General features: G+C 46.1%; 1 protein-coding gene across 1 annotated transcript in view; it reads right to left on the reverse strand.

The window, feature by feature from the left end:
- sorl1 (sortilin-related receptor, L(DLR class) A repeats containing) overlaps nucleotides 1-20,323 on the reverse strand; it is a 54,926-nt gene that overhangs the window by 28,809 nt on the left and 5,794 nt on the right. The window contains exons 4-13 of the mRNA XM_030381513.1: nucleotides 19,127-19,288; nucleotides 15,824-15,891; nucleotides 9,400-9,580; nucleotides 7,176-7,277; nucleotides 6,248-6,417; nucleotides 4,977-5,169; nucleotides 4,052-4,169; nucleotides 2,914-2,987; nucleotides 2,423-2,511; nucleotides 1,045-1,223 (exon numbers count right to left, since the gene is read on the reverse strand). Of these exons, the coding sequence (XP_030237373.1) occupies nucleotides 1,045-1,223; nucleotides 2,423-2,511; nucleotides 2,914-2,987; nucleotides 4,052-4,169; nucleotides 4,977-5,169; nucleotides 6,248-6,417; nucleotides 7,176-7,277; nucleotides 9,400-9,580; nucleotides 15,824-15,891; nucleotides 19,127-19,288 (1,336 nt within the window). The remainder of the gene's footprint in view (nucleotides 1-1,044; nucleotides 1,224-2,422; nucleotides 2,512-2,913; nucleotides 2,988-4,051; nucleotides 4,170-4,976; nucleotides 5,170-6,247; nucleotides 6,418-7,175; nucleotides 7,278-9,399; nucleotides 9,581-15,823; nucleotides 15,892-19,126; nucleotides 19,289-20,323) is intronic.

Genomic DNA, 20,323 nt, shown 5'->3' on the forward strand with positions numbered 1-20,323 from the left:
AAAAAATTGTGCTCTCGCGAGAACTCTGGATTTCCAGGGTATTATCGGCTCCAAATATCGGCTCAAGAAAATCGGCATCGGCGTATCCAGGGTATCTGCAGGTTTCAGCAGGTCAAATTTAAGACTTTTTAAGACCTTTTTAATACCACCTTGAATGAAATTGAAGACCTAAAACACGCGATGGTGGGGGGGATCCCGCTGTATTATAACCCAAGCATAGCATGTGTGTCACTCAATGAGACTCATTCAACTACCCATGGTCGCAGAATAGCTAGCAAGTACGCAGATAATCGTTTATATATGCAGCTAGCAAGAAAGAAGCCTCTACATGTCCTTCCTGAAAAGTCCCACGAGAAAAATAATGCCCCGACAAATTTAAGACCTTGAGTTACAGCATTTAAGACCAGCATATGACATTTGTAATGAATTGAAGACTTTTCAAGGCCTTCAATTTAGAAACATGAATTTAAGGCTTTTTAAGACTTTTGAAGGATGCGTGGACACCCTGGTATCGGTTATCGGCTAGGGCTGATGAAAAAAAGAAATCGGTATCGGCCCTGAAAAATCCATATCGGTCGATCCCTAGAACTCACTCACAGGGAAAGTACTCGGGGGAAGTACTCACAGAGGGAAGTACTCACATGGGAACTTACTCACAGGGGAACTCACTCACAGGGGAAGTACTCACAGGGGAAGTACTCACAGAGAAAGTACTCACAGGGAAAGTACTCACAGGGAAAGTACTCACAGGGAAAGTACTCACACACAGGGGAACTCACTCACAGGGGAAGTACTCACAGGGGGGGAACTCACAGGGGGGGAACTCACAGGGGGGGAACTCACTAGGGGCTCGCAGGGGAGGAACTCACAGAGGGGGGAAACACACAGGGGGGGACTCACAGGGGCACACGGTACGCCTGACCCATAGGACCACACAGGACTGCGGTAAAGCACTGGCTTTGGCACTGCCTCAGTGGAGCACGGGCCACTGGCTGACTACTCGGTCATTGCCTACACCGAACCATTTCTGTCCAGGACTCTCACCCAGCACGTCGGAGGCGTTGAGCTGCAGGATCAGCCAGCTGTGTCTCTGGTCGGCGTAGGAGCCAAAGATCGTGAAGATGGTGCTCTTCTCGCCCGGCTCCGTCAGCAGCTGGTAGACATACACCTCCCGCTCGGAGAACTGGAAGTCGGTCCAGGTCTCCCCTTCGTTGGTGCTGAACCTGGCTCAGACCGGGAGGGATACGTACACGTTGTCTACATCATTATCATTGTGGTGGCTAGCGAGCCACACTATTGTGATCATGCGTCTTTTTTTTTTGCATTCTTCCACCTCATAATCAGTAATTATCAGCTCCTCCGGTTTGGGGTTATAATGCCATAAAATAGTGCAAATAACATTTCACTATACCTGCGAATATGATTTTTTTAAATTAATAATACTATTATTAATTTCTAATATCAACCACTCCAAACATGAACATAGAATAGAATAGAAAGCTTTATTGTCATTGTACAAAGTACAACGAAATGCAATGCAACATGTGTGGGTTGTAAAATGAAATGAGCATATGTACCCAAAATGTGCTACTCATAATCCTTAATCATGCCTGACCTCAAGTTGTTGTTAAGTTCAGCGCAAATATAATAATGCAATGAGACACCATTATTCAACCATTCACAAGTCTGCTTCAGAGAACCCAAGGGGTCGATAAGGTGGTGGGCCCTGATTAGGTCCCTGGGACTCCCCTTAGGTCACTTGGAATGTTTTCCATCAAACAGTGATCATTCAAAATAAAAAAAAACACTGACTTCAACCATTCCAAGGGCGAACAACTCTAAGAGTTGTCAAGCATGGTACAAATATAGAAACCACACGTAAGCAGGTCTCCAAAGAGTCTAAGACCTATTTGGCGACAGGGGGGGCTATAACCAAAAATCAAACTAAACATCAGCCCCGTTATGCAATCAATGGCAAGTCCACTTCAAAGCGGCCCAGGGACTTGAACGCGTGCTCGCTCATTAGCCTCGGTGGCATTAGCATGTTAGCATGCTCACGGATTGGGTTTACATCAGACGGTCAAAGCCAATTTGGAAAGCCCAAAGCACACAGCACATACTTCGGATGACTGATGCCCAATAGAACAGAATCAAACCGTTTTCATATGGCAAAGCAAATGGTGTGTTTTTTTTATCAGACTGAAGTCAGTAACCTTATACCGTCCATCCCATCATTGCCATATGCTTTTGGATTTACACTCTCATGGAAATGTAATTTTTGTGAAGGTTGATGCAATAGCACTACTTATCCAGACACAAATCTGTCGACTACTCGGTTTAAAGGATCCGCCAATAGAAATGGACGCTCGGTCCTTCAGTGAGTTTTCTCTTCGAGCCCAGGCCTGACGGAGCAGGGCCTTACCTGAGGTGCGTGGCGGACCCTCCCTGGGGGATGGCCAGCAGCAGCCCGCCGTGGTCCCCCCAGGTGTAGAAGTGAGGGCCGGTCAGCGCCTGGGGTACACGGAACATCTTAGACATCATCCTATCATCAGAGCTGGACTCTTTGTCCAATTACATTATGCTTTTGTTTGTCAACACGACCCTTTACCCTTTAGTAACTTCAATGCTCAAACCATTTTATTCGTGGTTTTATTGGTTAACATTCCAATCCCCAGCGGATATCAATTTGGTGCTACTGTATTATGTTTAGTACATCCTTCATGAGTTGATAAACCTTTGGCGTCAACCACTTTGTCATAGGCCTCAGGCCCTACGGTCTCACTTCAAGTGTACTTTGAAGTGACAATAATCAGGAAATCTTGGCAGCAAAAAGCAAGAAAGGTCAGCACATCAGGTATCAAGTGAAACATTTAGCAGTGGCTGTGTGTCGTTTGAAACATATAGATCACTGACCTCTCTCCATCTGGCTCCTGCGCTGCTGGATACGTACACATTAGGCTTGTTGGCCAGGCTCCTGCCCACCGAACCTGGATGGAAGAGGGGTTAGGTGGTCAAACAAAAGACTATGTGACCTCCAGAATAGGTATGGGGACATAAGTTTACACTTTTTATGAGGATACAAGGCAGAGAAATACATTTATTCAAAACACTTGTTTACTGCATCCTGAGTCCAAATTGAGATTGGTCCAGTAGTGAGCGAGAAACTTTCAGCCATAACCCTAAAAAGATGTGCGACATGCCCGTCATGAACAGCCTCTAAAAGTGCTTTAGAGGGTGCTACTGACTTAGCTTAGATAACACTTTAACATTAGGAAAGGATCCCGAAAGAGAAATGCCACTTTTGGTTGACCTTTGACCTGATTTGTTTATGCGTTTGTTAATGTGTCCAACCAAGACCGAAGCGTCTCTCTTGAATTTTTCCCGCTGTTGCAGGAAATGTCCCCATCGTCATCTGAACTCTCCTTCACTCAAACCTTCAAATAACATTGAGCGATACTTCCCTTAGGAGCGCTGTGCTGACCCACGATTTAACCATCTAACGTTATCTACAGCTGCATGGTTGACCCATCTAATGGTAACTTAGGAAGTTAAATTTACGTATATTCACCGGTGGCAGTGGTGGTCCCAGGCTCCTTCACCCCGTCATCAAACCACGTCTTTGGTTATTGTTTTGATTGAGATCTCTAGCACTATAAATTACACATCATACCTTAACGTGTTCAGTTTAATTCAGGAATTCATTTTGGGTAAGCAATGAGTTGCTTACTAAGCATTGAATAGACTTCTCTTTCAGCTCCAGTTGCAAGGCTACTGGATTCATTTCAAAAGGAGCTCATGCAAAAAGCTAATGGCACATTATCCAACCAAGCTACTACAGACTAATTACTATTAAAAAGACCTCTCAACAGGCTCTCCTCAAAATCCTCTTTGACACACAACCATGAAAACTAGGTCAACTGCCTGGTGAGGCAGAGTATTGGCCAACTAACAACAGGCTGTGTTTCAGTAATGGATCGCCATCGTATTGTTGGTGGAACACTGTTTTTATCCATGGTTGAGTTACTGATAGACCGAGTGGCTCCTGGCTCACCTGTAGCCAGGATGAGCCCCGGGGCCGACTCTTTGGATAGGATGGCCATCCGCCTCAGCTGCATGTTGAGCAGCTGGCTCCAGCGCTGGGCCAGGTGCAGGGAGCAGCCCTTGGACAGCTGGAGAGGGAGAGAGAGGAGAACATCGGTCCTGTGAGCCAGCGGGCCAGGTTCAAGTCCCTGCACCTCTTTGGAGTGGACTTGTATCTGACTAAATAATGTGCCTGATTGCTTAACGCAAACATTATTTAAGAAATGAACATAATGTCTGGTCTTCAAAAGTAGATGTGGACTGCACTGAGATATGGGCAACATATATGTTGTAGTGGTTTGGTATAACTCCTTCAGTAAAACTGAAGTAGATAATAACCTATCATTTGCCAGAACAATAATAATCTAAAAGATTAAAACTAGGGCTGTCAAGCGATTAAAATATTTAATCGCAATTAATCGCATTATTGTCATAGTTAACTCACGATTAATCGCAAATCTTTTTTCAATGCTAAATATCCCTTGATTTTTGCCCCATTAATTGTTCTAATTTTAATGCTCTTATGAACATGGAGAAGTGCATCGGCTTGCCTTGTGCAAACAACATTGGCATATACTGATCAAAACAGGAAGATACAAAAAAAAGCCTATAGTGCAATTAAACGATGAACATACAAACATACTGCCTTGAACATAGCAGTCAGGTCATGCTTCTTTGTTTTGAGCCAAAGAAAAAAAAAAAAAAAAAAAAACTTTTTTTTTTTTTTAAATATGAATTTGCGTTAATTGCACCATAAAAAAATTAACCGTTAAAATTGGATTGCGTTTACGCCGTTAATAACGCGTTTAAATGACAGCCCTAATTAAAACCCCAAATAACAGAAGCGTGGCCCAGTCTATGTCACGGGGTGTCTCTGATGAAGGCGTGTGGTCTACCTGGCAGTCGATGCGCCCCCCCTGGCTGTCGGCGGCGGGGGGCTGCAGTAGCTCCCAGGTGCCCCCCTTGTCGAAGGTGATGACCGAGCGCATGTTGTCCTCGCTGGCCGAGCCGTTGACGAGCGTGGCAACGAAAACGCCCCGCAGCCCCTCCACGCGGTGCAGGTCGGCGAACGGCTCATTGGCAAAGTACCTGGTCGACACATCGGAGAGACGCGTCAGCTGCCTTACTTTACGTCACCATGGCAACGTTGGAAGCTGGGCGGAACGCTCATTAACTTCTGGCGGACAGGGACAATAACATAGGGTATGACATAGCCACTCTATTGTAACAACATGATGTTTAATTATAGAGTGGTAGCGTCGGTCACAGGTGTTAGGTGGGCAGGTGTTCTGTGAAACAGTGTCTTGGGAAACGTGTGAGGGGGAGACAGTAGGGGGCATCGTTGAGCTGTGTCAGGTGACCCCAAGTGGAGGTGAAAGTACTACAGCATGTAGGCAGCAGGCCTACTTTATGCTATTAACTGTTAGTGTTAGTGTCATTTGTGTCGTATGCATGCAATTGCCTGGTTTGAATCAATCATTTGGGTAAATCTAACTTGCTTGTGATTTCCCACTTTTTACTGTGTAAAACTGTTCGATCATACTTGGTTGATGGTATTCCTCAAAGGGTCTATAGGGCAATAGTATCGCTTTAGAAGTCCAGCTCACATATTTGCCTGCAAGGCATGCAGGCAAATATGCAACTACTTCCTCAACTAACAAACCATCCCCCTAAAGAGAAAGTACACCTAAATAACTTTTGTTTATCAGGCTTCCCTGACACCTTTACGCTACGGCGTGTGAGGATGTGTGTGAATACCGTATACCGGTCTGACCAGAAGCATATTTTGATTTCTGCTTCATAGTAAGCTTATCGGAAACTTGTAGCATAATACCGCAATGTGCCCAGTAACCATGGGGATAACACGCCCACACCGCCTTCATAGAACTCTCTGCCCAAACACTTTCTTTAAATCTCAGTGTTCACATTCCAGCTGAAACATGGGTTCACTGATACGTCAACTCCCTCGACTATTCGATAAACATGACATTACACAACGTTGCAAAAGATGTCCAGCTTACTTCTCGATTAGCTGTGCGATCCCATATCAAGAATTTTTGAAGCAATGCGTAGTTGTGTAGTTAAACCATTTTCTGTTAGATTTTGATTGACCTGTCAGCTGACCTGTTAGTTGGGGGCTACTAGGCGGGGACAATCAAAGGCTAACCTGATGAGCGTGTTGCTTCCTGGGCCCTCGGGGCTGTAGTACAGCACGTTCTCCAGGGACAGCGAGAAGGAGAGGCCCTCCACGTCCGAGATGTAGAGGTGGGTGACGTTGTTCACGTGGTTGACGCACACGAACACCTGGTCCTCCGAGGCGTCGGCAATGTAGTACTCCTGAAGCGAGGGAACACATTAGCCCATTACAGAACCTATGCAGTACTCCTGAAGTGAGGGAACACATTAGCCCTTACAGAACCTATGCAGTACTCCTGAAGCGAGGGAACACGTTAGCCCATTACAGAACCTATGTAGTACTCCTGAAGCGAGGGAACACATTAGCCCTTACAGAACCTATGCAGTACTCCTGAAGCGAGGGAACACGTTAGCCCATTACAGAACCTATGTAGTACTCCTGAAGCGAGGGAACACATTAGCCCTTACAGAACCTATGCAGTACTCCTGAAGCGAGGGAACACATTAGCCCTTACAGAACCTATGCAGTACTCCTGAAGCGAGGGAACACGTTAGCCCTTACAGAACCTATGTAGTACTCCTGAAGCGAGGGAACACGTTAGCCCTTACAGAACCTATGTAGTACTCCTGCACGGCGTGGGACAAAGTTCGCAGGTCAAGCCTTGTGCTAATGGTAGCATCTTACAGAACCTACTGGACTCAACCGGATATAATTTAATACCAATATCACTTTTACATTAATACACAATAGTGAGGAAAACATTACAAATCATGCGAGGGTCCTCTATGTATTCCATTGTAATCCCTTAAATCAGTTGCCTCTTCATTAACAGAAATTTGGCCATGTTTGTTAACCGATCCTCTGAGGAAGTCGTATGTAACACCAGTGAAGGGCACCCTGCTCCATTGAGACAGCGAGCGGAGGTCCCGCCGAGACCCACTGGACCGGGCAGACTCACCGTGATGGGGTGGCGGGTCATGAACTGGGCGGCCTTCATGGGCTGGCGGTTGTACGACACCCACAGTTGAACAGACGACGTCTCCGGTCTACCAAGCAACTTCTGCAGGAACAAATGCATTAATGGAATGAATGGATGGAGCAGATGCTAGATGCCCTGTATTATCTAGGAATTCATTGCACGCTCTAGTGGTGATTCAGGTTCTTTGTGGAAAACAAATGCTTGTCGTAACCTTTCTTATTTAAATATAAACAGAAGAAACAGCATTGTTCAACAGCCAAAAAGATTACAAAAACGGAAGCAGTGCAAGAGCAATGAAACTTGAAAGACGTTTGAAACGTGTGTCCTCTTAAGGAAGCCCTGTAATAGGCCGGTTTGTTCTCCTTATTAAATCCTAGGGCACTTCAGACCTGAGGAGTGAAAGGCAGGATACAGAACACCTTCTGCTGTTCTGGTGGAACCTGTTTCTGAAACAACATCTAACTAATCACACAATCAACTCTGAAACTGAACTGAATTTGTGTAGCGCCTCACTGCAAAATCAGCTAGGCAGCGTTTGCTGAACCAACAGTCATCCGCTGACAAGATAACAGATCAACAAGCAGCTTCGAGGATTCAGCCAAACGTGAAAAAACACAAGTCATGTGTCATGTGGAAGGCGCTAATGTATTCCTGACACAATCTGTTATATATATATAGATATTAATATATAAATGAGAGGCGAGAGAGAGAGAAATAAAGAAAGAAAGAGATTCTAAAGAGTATCCTAGCTATGGGCGGAGCTAGTGACACTGCAGAACGATATCATAATATCAAATAACCTCTTTTGATCAGATAACATCCTGGCTCACTAGATAAACACAGTACATGACGATCATAAAATACATAGCTGTGAAGGCAAACATATTAAATGAGTGTTCTCCTTTATCTCCCCCTCATCCGTTTATGCTGTGGAAAAAAGCCACCGCTGTGGGTACTTCATGTTTACATTAATATTATTTGATTAAAGGACTCCTTTTGCTCTCTTTCTCCTGCACTCCGTCCAAAACTGGATTCACAGTTCTATGCGTAGCAGGTCTGAGCATTCATGTTGTGACGCAGACTTCTGGGAGTACTGCAAGTCTGGAGTCCTGCCTCACTCTTTCCCTCACTCCATCCCTCTGTCTCACTCCATCCCTCCTTTCCTTACCCCCTCCCTCTCTCCCTGCCTCACTCCATCCCTGCCTGTCTGTCTAACCCGGGGATTCCACCGGACGCGTTACGGCAACGTTACGGCTGCGGCACGTCTTGGCCGCGACTTTGCCCTGCTTGCATTTCCACCGGGCGCGTTACGGCAGCGCAACGCTGCCTTGCGAGCCAGCCGTATTCCCGCGAGACCACGAGATCCCGCGATAACCCTAAACCTAATGTACTCACCTTCCACTCCCAAAACTACTGCAGTTAAATGCCAGGCTTTGTCCTTTCTGACATTGTTCTTATAAAAAGGATGATTTGAGACCCTTTGATTGATTGACTGCTGACCTGGTGCCACCGGTCATGACGTAATAATGTTGGTGTTTTATTTATTGTGTTTTATTTTGACCGGAATGCTCTATGGCTTTTACTTTTTCACTTCCTGCCCTGATCGATCTGCTCTGTTGAAATTGACGCGGTTCAGCAACGGCTTGCGGCAAAAATAGAAATGCTACGGAATGATAGCGCTGCGGCACGGCGAGCCGCTCCTGGGACGTTGCTGAGACGTTCCGCAGCCGCGCCCTCTGGAAATGGTCTCATTGATTAGAGTGGAACCTATCTGCTGCGGTGACCGCGGCCAAGACGTGCCGCTGCCGTAATGTTGCCGTAATGTTGCCGTAACGCGTCCGGTGGAATCAAGCCTCAACTCCTTGCTGCACTCTTCCTCCCTGCCTCACTCCATCCCTCCCTCCCTCTCTCTCTCTCTCTCACTCCTCCTGCCTCACTCCCTCCCTGCCTGCCTCACCCCTCCCTCTCTCACTCCTCCTGCCTCACTCCCTGCCTCACCCCTCCCTCACTCAATCCTCTTGCCTCACTCCCTCCCTGCCTGCCCGTCTAACTTCTTATCTCCTTGCTGCGCTCTCCCTCCCTGCCTCACCACTCCCGATGCCCACCCCCTTCCGAGTATTAATACATCCCTCCCCGTCTCACTCCCCTCATCCCCGGGTCTCAGGTCCTCCCTTCCCCTGCCTCCCCGCCCCCGCGGACTCACCCGGGGCGAGGTGGCGAACATGTACTTGTCGCGCAGCTGGAAGCTGTCGGCGTGCTCCAGGACCACGCGGCGGTTCTGCTTGCTCTGGAAGAAGTCGGTGGAGCTGAGGACGCTGGAGACCCCCTGGGGCTCGCGGCGCTGCACCAGCACCGTGGTGGGCGGGTCGTAGGGCTCCACGCCCCTGCGGGCGGCGGGACATGGAGAGGAAGGGGAAGGAGGTGGGGAGGAAGAGAAGAAGATGAAGAGATGATCCAGGGAGAGGGGGTAGGTTAGAGTAGGCAAAGACAAGGAGTGGGGGAGATTGTTGCTGATGAGCTTCAGTGTCCGGTGTGAGGATAAGTCAGGATTAAAAAGGTAATTAGTGATACGTGCATTTCAGTGCCCTTTGTTCTCACTACAATTAATGAGTTGAGCGGATGACCTCCCCAGCCTCCCAGTGAAGCTCAGCGGAGAGCTGGGCTCCTTTGGAAAAAATCCTGCTCAACCAGTCGGACGCTTCTGGATCACGTCTGCCATCGCAGAGGCACTCCCAGAAAGATGTGTGTGTGTGGTGTGGTGGGGTGGGGTGTGGTGTGGGTTGAATCATGTTCATGCTCCTGCTTCAAAGCACCAGTTTTCTTTTTCATACTCTCTTAATGCTCTCATAACAAAACATAGAAGAAAATACCTTTAAAGATACAGGGTTGGAAGGGTTCATTGTATAGTGAACATTAGAACACAATCTCTAACCTCTATGTTTAACGTCAGATCTCCTGCCATGCAGGAGATCTCCCTGAGAGCGCTATGATGGCTGATTTAACCAGTACACACTGATGACACAATGTGCAACCCGTGTGCAGCCTCACCAAGCCCCAGAGTCCAATCAGACAGGGCCAGGTGTGGCTGCCGAAACCAGCCGTCTTCCACACAAACAGTATTAAACAGCTTCTTTTATGTATCAATGAAACTATAAATCTTTCAGAAGACCAACTGGACTCACATCCCAGCTGCTGGTCAGCCTAGAGGGGGGTTGTGAGGGAGGGGGTTCAACCCGTCTGTAACCATGAGGGGCTGGTTGTTGTGCATCCTGAGAGAGCCCGCCGATAAAGGTTTGAACATCCTTGGCACTATGGTTGATCTGGGCCCTGGGGATTAGACTGACTGAACGACCGCCTTACAGGTGCAATCAGGCCACTCCAATAATAATAATACATTTTACTTCAAGCGCCTTTCATGTCACCCAAGGACACTGTACAGTAAAGCCAAAACTAAAGGGTAATAAAATAGCAATAGACACCAAACAGGGACAGTAAAACCAGGACTTTCCACACAGAGCACAGTGTTGCCTACGTGTTTGGGACTACATGGAAGGGGTAGGACTCTGCTCAGTCACCCCCCCGGTGACTGAGCAGAGGGCGGAGCAGAAAGGGGCTTGCTGCTTGGAGCTGTTGCTGATCCTCCATGTTCCTCATTCCCTCTTCATCAAGGCTCATTAAATACATGTCCATCACCCCTCCACCTTTCTTAACAATGACCTGTATAAACGCCCCGTAAAGACTTTACGGGAGGAGCGTGACCCTAGTGACTCAATGAATATAAAGATGTTAAGAGTTTGACGTCAAGACTCCATTGGAAATTGCAAACATTTGAGTCAATAATCGTAATGCATTTTCAAAATTGCACTTAGTATTGAACTTGTATTTTGTCTCATATTTTAACATAAAATATAAAATATTTTATGTTAAATATTAAATATAAAATATTTTATGTTTTAACATAAAATATATATATATTTACCCAATTTAGCCCTCTCACCTCTGACGAGGTCAACAGAATAATAACATCTAACCATGCCACAACCTGCCCCCTTGACGCTATCCCCTCCTCTCTCCTCCAGGATGTCTCAAGCGAGATCCGCCCATTTCTCACCTCAATTATCAACTCCTACCTCACTTCAGGCATTGTTCTAGCGTCTTTCAAGACTGCCAGAATAAAGCCTCTCCTCAAAAAAACAACTCTTAATACCACCGACATCCAGAACTACAGACCGGTATCTCTTCTTTCATTCCTGTCTAAAACACTGGAACATGCCGTTGCTAACCAACTGTCCTCCTATCTCTCATCTAACAACCTTCTTGACCCTCACCAGTCAGGTTTCAAGAAGGCACACTCCACTGAGACGGCACTCCTCGCGGTGACTGAGTCCCTCCGTGCTGCCAGAGCCTCGTCCCTCTCTTCGGTTCTCATTCTCCTCGACCAGTTGCTATGCTGACGACACTCAGCTATTTCTCTCTTTCCCCTGATCTGATAAAGCCCTGATTGCAACACGCATATCGGAATGTCTGGCGGACGTCAGCACCTGGACAACTGCCAATCACCTGAGGCTTAACCTCAACAAAACCGAGCTCCTCCTAATCCCAGAGAAAGATTGCCCAAACATGGACTTAATGGTCACCGTTGAGAATATCACTGTATCTCCTTCTCCAACTGCCAGAAACCTCGGTGTGGTATTGGACAATCAGTTATGCTACACCGCAAACATCATTGCGGTGGCCCGATCCTGCAGATTTGCACTTTACAACATCCGCAGAATCCGGCCCTTCCTCACAAGGGAAGCAGCTCAGGTTCTAGTCCAATCACTGGTCATCTCCCGCCTCGACTACTGCAACTCACTCCTGGCTGGACTTCCTGCCTCTGCGATTAAACCTTTGCAGCGCATCCAGAATGCGGCAGCGCACCTCGTGTTCAACCTACCGAAGTTCTCCCATGTGACCCCACTCTTCCGGGACCTCCACTGGCTCCCTGTAGTAGCTCGCATCAAATTTAAGACGATGGTACTGGCATACAAGGCAGTCGATGGAACTGCCCCTGCCTACCTCCAAGCATTGCTAAAGCCACACACCCCAGCTCGATCCCTCAGCTCAACTACCTCAGCTGGACGTCTGGTACCGCCATCGCTAAGAGCTAGCAAAGGCCATTCAGCAAAGTCACAACTTTTCTCGGTTTTGGGACCTCAGTGGTGGAACGAGCTCCCTGCCGCTCTCAGGACCGCAGAGTCGCTCACTATCTTCCGAAAAAGACTCAAGACTCACCTGTGCAGAGTCCACCTCGCCACTGCATAGCCACCCTCCCCCTTCTGGCCACCATTGTACACTGTATTGAGTTGTGTTGTATTGTATTGTATTATAGTACTTAACTGTGTAGCAACTGCAGTAGCTGCTATCATTGCTGTAACACGGGGAATTGGTTAGCCTAGTGATTGTTGTACTTGCACTTGGTTCGATGAACATCCTTTCTGTACCGACAGCGATATATTGATGCACTTCTTATGACAAATGTACTTATTGTAAGTCGCTTTGGATAAAAGCGTCTGCTAAATGCCCTAAATGTAAATGTAAATGTAAAAAATTTAAATGTAAATGTAAGGGCGGTGTATAGGGGCAGTGTAAAGCCCTGGGAAGGGGCAGGATTTAGCCCTGGCTAGGGGCAGTGTATAGGGGCAGTGAATAGACCTGGCTAGGGGCAGTGAATAGACCTGGCTAGGGGCAGGATTTAGCCCAGGCTAGGGGCAAGATTTAGCCCAGGCTAAGGGCAGTTTATTTTACAAACCAATCTTTCCGCGTTGCTGCGTGTCTGCTGGCTGTTCGCATAGTTTACTGAGGCTGAGCCATTGCTCCAGCAATTCAGGTTTTTCTTGTTTTTGTTTTCAATTTCTGTGGGCCATGAATCACCAAAGGTCCGATTGTCAAATGGATCCCGTTCCATCCAGCGTTAGTCTTGATCTGGAAGGGTATTGCTTGATGAGCGGGTGGGTGCTTTTGTTGTGGGATCTTCCTTTCCCTGCATCAGATCTGTAGATTATCCTCATTATCCTCATGACATTACTGGGATTAGTCAACACTGCATTCCTGCATGTGGTAGGAAACTCAGAGATGCAATGACTCACTTCTCTCCTAGACAAATACTTGCTCTGGCCTACAGGAATTCAGGGGAAAACGTATCATTTACTCACCCTCACTCCCACTTGCCATCATGTGTGCATGGCTGGATGCAGTCCCTCATATGTAGCCACACACCTAGCCTCACACATGAAATGTGTATGGCTGGATGCAGTCCCTCTTATATAGCCACACACCTAGCCTCATATATGATGCGTTTATGGCTGGATGCAGTCCATCTTATAAAGCATTACATTGCCTAATCAATTCCTAAATGTTTCTTAGTCTGGAACATCCAATTTCATTTAGAGCTTCAAGGGGTGTCATTGTCTAAAATGTATTGTAAATGCCTCTGGACTCACTTGGAAAGACCTACAACCAATCAGAGTCCCATCAGCCGCAGCCATCTCGGTTGTTATTGAAAAGGCCTCAGCCGTGCGCCTACGGCTGCACTGTACATCAAACCCACCCATATTAGATAAAGGTTGGTGATTGGCCCGGGCCAGGTCTGTCTGAACAGGAGGGGGCCGGACCCAAATAACACTGCAAATAAACCATGACCTGGCAGATTTGACTGGTTTTCTGTAGGGCTGCACGGTATACGGTACTTTTATTCACCCAACATCGAAGAGCATCTAAAAGAAACGTTCAACACCAAACACTAGGAATGCGTTTATTTCTTGGTATAAACTAGAGTAGTAGGCTCAGATTATTTGACTTCAAAATGTTACTTTGAAGACTATTTTACTGCTAAACACTGGGTATTTTCCATGTCCTACTTCTCTGAATGTGTGCTGGAGAGCACTCTTCTTTGTCTTTTTCGAGCTTCTTGCGACAATAAACAGATTTTTCACAATGGATATTTTTTTCCGTTGTGACCTAATTCCACATTATTATTGACCAGCTTCCAAAAACTAAAATGATGCTGTTTGATAAGTGATCTGGTTTCAAATATGTAAAGTTAACTGACAAATCAGATTACTATATACCATGTAAATGCTTTCATAAAAATAGGACCATCATTTATGACCATAAATAAATGACATCAACTGTAAGTCGTAAACTTGATTCTGCTGCAGCTCAACCCGAGGAGGAAGCAGAATGATGAAGCAGATTGAACACTAAGGACATCAGCCTCCTCAGCAGAGTGAACACTAAGGACATCAGCCTCCTCAGCGCTCTGCAGTCTGTACACTAAGGACATCAGCCTCCTCAGCGCTCAACACTGTCCTGATGTAAGGAGGATTTTGCTGGGCTATCGTTTCAGTATGTAGATCAGTGGCGGTGGGTCAATAGAGGGCGCTAGGGCGCCGCCCCTCCATGAAATATTCACTTGAATATATCTGCCAACTATGAATCAACTAATATAAATACGAAATAAATCAACAAAAATACATAGTGTTTATCCTCGTTTAATCGTGTAATAGACCGTACTTGCCACTGCCAGCAATCATTTAAATGCATCTGAACGTCAATGATTTGGGCTAGGCTAGTTATTGGTCATTCTAAATAAAGCCCTCCTCCAAGTCAGGGGCGCCGGCCACGTTGAAGTCAATGTAAGCACGCAAACTTTTTGCTGTCTATCAAGCAGAGACAGCTTTTCATTGGCGCAAGAAAATTCGCCCTTGGGTTGCACCATTGTGTGCCCCGGGCCAATTATGGTATCGCTTTTTTTTTTGTGTTATCACCACATGATTGGACAATTCAGCGTATCAATCAAATAGGTTACCTCCCTCAGCAGCATTCGCGCAACACAACAACATGTCTTTCGGCCTGTAGCATCTAAACAAAATGAAGCAACTGTTTCACATTTCTAACTGCATTGGACGTAGACATTGAGAGGTACAAAAAATGGACGCTATAGGACAGTGATCATGATTTGTCTCAATATCAGAATAACAACAATGGGTCAAATAGCAATGGCTGTTGCAATGGCTATACAGTAGGTCTGTATATGCAGTGTAAGCTTGTCCAGGCCCTGCAAGTCAGGATGTAGGCTATGAATCTGAATGAATAGTAGGTGATAGGTAATAGTTAATGCAAAATACCGTAAATCAAATCTACCAAATTCAAAAAAAATTCTGACCCCCCGTCTATTACTGCGCCCTACGCAACATTTATAATTACCAGCCGCCAATGATGTAGATTATGGTATCCTATTGCAGTCATAGTTCTGGTATCTAGTTCTGGTAAAGCCAGTATTCTCATGTCTGTGACTGGTGCAACTTGAGCGCCACAGAGCAACGCCACAGGTGTATTTGAACAGATATTGTGGGACACAATTATAGCAGGGGATTGGAATGGTTTGGAGAATCGGGGCACAGACAGTGAAGCTGAGGTCCAGTTAGGAATGGTGTTTTGTAGGCATGACAATCGCGTGTATAAACTATAAGCTTTCAAAAAGTGATGTTTAGCTCAGGTGTTACAAGGCCCACACAGGAAATTGATAATGTGATGTCACTCTCTACTCCACAGTTGCATACATTCTTCTGTCGGGGAAAGCTTACCAGAAGTAGGCCATCACCTGCTCTTGGATCAACACCCATGTTTCGCCGAAGTCATCGGATTTCCACAACTACAGCGGCACAAGGTAAAGGACAGGGAGGAAAGAGAGAGAGAGAAGACATAAAAGGGTGAGGGGTGCATGTTGGGAATCTAGGTCAGTGCCCATTTCTACCGTAGGTCTGCATGTGACGCCTTGAGAGAGAGGGCTGTGGAGGAACACTGTGTTTGGAGAACCAGGCCGGCAGTGGACAGTGAATCAGTTATTCCAGAGACTACTCTATACATGAGATCGTGGTACAATATACAACAAGTAACAAGAACACACTACTACTAATGACTGACTCAAACGAGATCTAAATGGAATGTACTTTAAGATACTGTTATATAGTGAAAAACTACAAGAATATCGTAATAGGACAAAAATATTTAGCTAACTTATTATTTAAGTGGGGCTTGCAGCCTTGCGTTGCAGAAGGGTTTCTGTGAAGCCTGCAGTAAACTTGAACAAAGAAATCTCTCAGCAGCCCTAGAAGTATATTTAAGAAGCAACCGATGTTCAAAAGATGTGGAAAAATGAATGAAAACCGCAATCTTTGGGATCTTTGTATCAGCGGTGATGAACGTCAGAATTATTAATTTACCAAAACTATTACGGGGGGGGCGGGGTTGCCCACCTGAACTGCTTTTCTTGTGTGAGTGAGTGAGTGAGTGAGTGAGTGAGTGAGTGAGTGAGTGAGGGAGTGAGGGAGTGAGTGAGGGAGTGAGGGAATGTGTGTGAGTGTTTGTCCTTCGGTATCACTGTCCCCCTGATCTCCAGAAGGAGTTCATTGTGCTGCAGACGGACTACAGTCCAGCTGTGCAACCTGACCCCCAAAGCTTCTGAAAACATGCAGATACGAGCTGGAGGGGAAACTAAATATCTTCTCAGCTCCAGCGTGACAATGCAGGACAGATAAGCAGGTCTCAAGCCTCACCACCCTCTTTCAAATCTGCTGTGTGGCAACACTTTGACTCAGCGTTCAATGCGATGACGAGGGTAGGAAGACCGTAACAAACGCGGTACGGTCTGCAGGCATTGCTTTGCCACTGTCGGCCCCTCGAGTGGAAACACTTCTAACATGATGTCTCATTGACACCGCTGTCAGCCGGCCACTTGTCAGCAAAACCCTCTCGTAAGCATAGCCGCCTCATTTCCAACAACACTTTGCGAAATTGAAAACGAACTATACCTAGAGACAGTGGCGCAAAAAGTGGGTATGCACTATATGCGGCGCATAGGGGCGCCGCACCAGAGGGGGCGCCAAAGCGATGGAAATAAAAAAAATTGAGTCGGCATTTTCTGTATTTAACAGCGTTTGTGTACATGATATGATGATCAATAACAGAGGAACGTCACTGATAAGGCGCCCCCCGCTCCTTCGACTCCCTCCCCCCCTCCTCCCCACACGGCGCTCCAGTGGGCGCCCCCGCGACCACGCCCTGGAGGCGAGCGCCAGAGTGTCTTCATTTGAACCGTATTGTCATCTGATGACACGTACCTCAATATGGAGAGGCAGAGAAGAAAGCCCTCAGGGTCACAACATAGAAAAAGAAAGATTGGGAAGGAGAAAGGGTGCACACGGATGAAAGAAAGCTTTTCAAAGTGGTTGAAAGACAGTCGTTTTTATGTCAGTGTATCAAGAGGAGGCTTGTAAATATTCAGGTTAGCTAAATCTACTACTAGTAAAACAACAGTTACTGTTGTCTTGCAACTTTGTACTGATCAGAATGGAGCCTACAATATAACGGATCATAACAAGAAAAATAAAGGAACTTGTTTAATCTCTATGCAAGTCTTTGTTTTATGTCAATAGACCCAGTAAAAACAGAGTTATAAAGTTGATACTTTATAACTCTGTAATAATCCAAAAGTTAATAAGTTAATAATTAAGAAAAAAAAAGATTATTACCGTATCTGAATCGTTCTACACAGTATTGCGATGCATCAAAGAATCGATTATTTTTCCCACCCCTATTGGTTACTGTACTCCAACAGTTCTAACAGAGTCTATTGTTTTGCATCTAGGCTTTTTAGTGAAGCTAGAGTTGCTGACACGCGCCTTGTGGTGGGGTATAACAACTGGCAGTCTCTTTCAAAGATACTGAAGCACCATGAAACAAGTGGTTACCACATAAATGCTTATATGATGTGGAAAGAATTGGCATCCCGCTTATGCCTAGGTAAAACTATTGAAAGCGAATTGCAGAGAGCCTGTTGACTTGAGTGATCGACTGCATACTCTTCCTTGCAGAAAGAAACCTGCCACCGAGGGGGACAAAATGCACAGTTAGGAAATCCTAGAAAGGGACATTTTCTGGGTATCCTTGATCTCATAGCACGGTATGATGTTACACTGGGAGAGCATCTTAGAAAGGCGGCCTCTAAAAAAAACACTGGATATCTGTCCTGGTGCACTCAAAATGAATTTTTTGATTAAATATCAGTGTGTGTTTTAGGTCAAATTTGTGCCCAGATCAAAGAGAGGGGGGAGGGCTGCTATGTGTCTGCATACCCCCCAGAAAGTAGGTAGTTGCGCCCCTGCCTAGAGAGACACCGTACCTAGCTCTGTCCACCGATAGTTGGACCTCAAGTAGCTCACTTGACTTTGCACTTTATGTTGAAGGCAGAGACCTACAGGTTGTCACAAGTAGGAAGCACTTTGAATTGTTGCTTTTAATTTGAAACAATGCTAATGCTACTTTTAAGCCAGAGGCATATGGAATAAATTATGAAAGAAAAAGCCAGGAGGAAATTCTGGCGTCAAAAATGTTTCCATCAGCCTTGATGCGAACATCTGCATTTTCCTACGCCAGTCAGAGATCAGTGAATCGACAGATGGATGACTCAATGTAAAGGTCATTCACGGAGAAGGGTTACTACAATCAGTAGGTGTGCATTCTTTAATACATCCATGTTTAAAAGAATAAACTACCTCGGTACAAAACTGAAAGGGCTTTGTGTGTGTACAGTCCGTCAACTCAATGATTTGTTATTATTTTATTGAGGTGTGAAAGCAATGAAAAATGGTAATGTTCAATTCAATGTAAAATTAACTTTTGTCAGGCATACTGCCATCTTTCTGAATGGAAAGTTTTATTGCTCAATAAATTAAAGAGTGAATTGGTAAATGGGTGATTTCTATTGGTAAATATAAAAGATACCATAAACAGTTACCATAAACAGTGTGTGGTGTTGGACGTTTGTTGGGCTGGGAGCTGAGGTGTGTGTGTGCTTCTGCGTGGCGTTGGATGTGTGTGCATGCTACCTGTTTGTTGGGGTGGAGGTTGTCGTAGCCCAGCACCAGGTGGGCCTGCTTGCTGTGCAGGAGGAGGTCGGTGGGCCTGAAGGGCAGAGGGAAGCCCTGCACCGTCTTGCAGAAGTCAAATGTGTTCCACAGGTACGAGTTGGTGACGTCTGCAAACAGGTACTGAAGGCCAGCAAGGGGAGAGCCGTAGGGAGAAAAACACAATGATAAGCACACTTTTTACATTTGATTGTTTCTACTTGATCAGATTTCAGTCACTTGAGGGTCTAAGGCCACTCTGGCAGTTAGCGCACATTCTTTTGTTTAAATCTTGGTTGAGTAAAGACCGTAAATATGAGTCTACTAAATGAAGTCAGCCCTAAATGCATCGGGTTAAGAATCAGGTTTTAACAAGAGATCTTCCTGGAATTGGACTAAATTCAATGGCCATTCATGAGCTACCAACCAACATCCTTCATATTAATACCGCCGCTGACACACACACCATACAATGCACACCTTTGTTTCTGATCCCTTACTCACATCAAATCGCTCCTAAAGAGCAGCTAGAATCTAGCATCAGCAGGTGGGTGGGACAGCACCAGGGTACACAGGTAACTGCAGTTTGCCTTTCCAGATTGCAGCTGGCAACTTCATCAGTTCAGCATGTAAGCATCAGAACCACCTGGAATGGTTTCCAACCATAACCCTTGTTCCCACCCAGTTCCATGAGATGAAGGGCTGGGTCACACCTTGGGCCACAAGGGTCAGAGGTCAGCTCTGGGGCCTCAGAGCCATACGGTCACGCAGAGGTCAACCAGAGGTCACCCAGAGGTCACCCTGAAGACCTTGGGCCATACCGTGTTGAGCATGTGGAGACCACAAAAGGTGCAAGACTTCCCTGTGCTCTGCCCATAACCAAGGCCTAGGACTGGACATGGTTCATCTGTGTGGCAGCACAATGCTCCCAGCAAGTGAGGATGGGTCAATACAGAGAGAGTGTAACAGGATTAAGTACATCTCCTTCTTTATTCCATAGGCTGACCTGAGGGCCAGCAGGTGAGCCAGAGCTTGGCTGGTCACTGACAGTAGCACGACATGTCAGGGAGCTGCATCCCTCCCTGCTCTGAGCGCTGTTACACACTGCCTTCCCGTGATCACCAGCATTACCAAAGGCAATACAGCAGCGCACCATTATTATTTTTATCGTTTACATTT

This window comes from Gadus morhua, chromosome 16 (genome assembly GCF_902167405.1).
Source record: "Gadus morhua chromosome 16, gadMor3.0, whole genome shotgun sequence".
NCBI lineage: Eukaryota > Metazoa > Chordata > Actinopteri > Gadiformes > Gadidae > Gadus > Gadus morhua.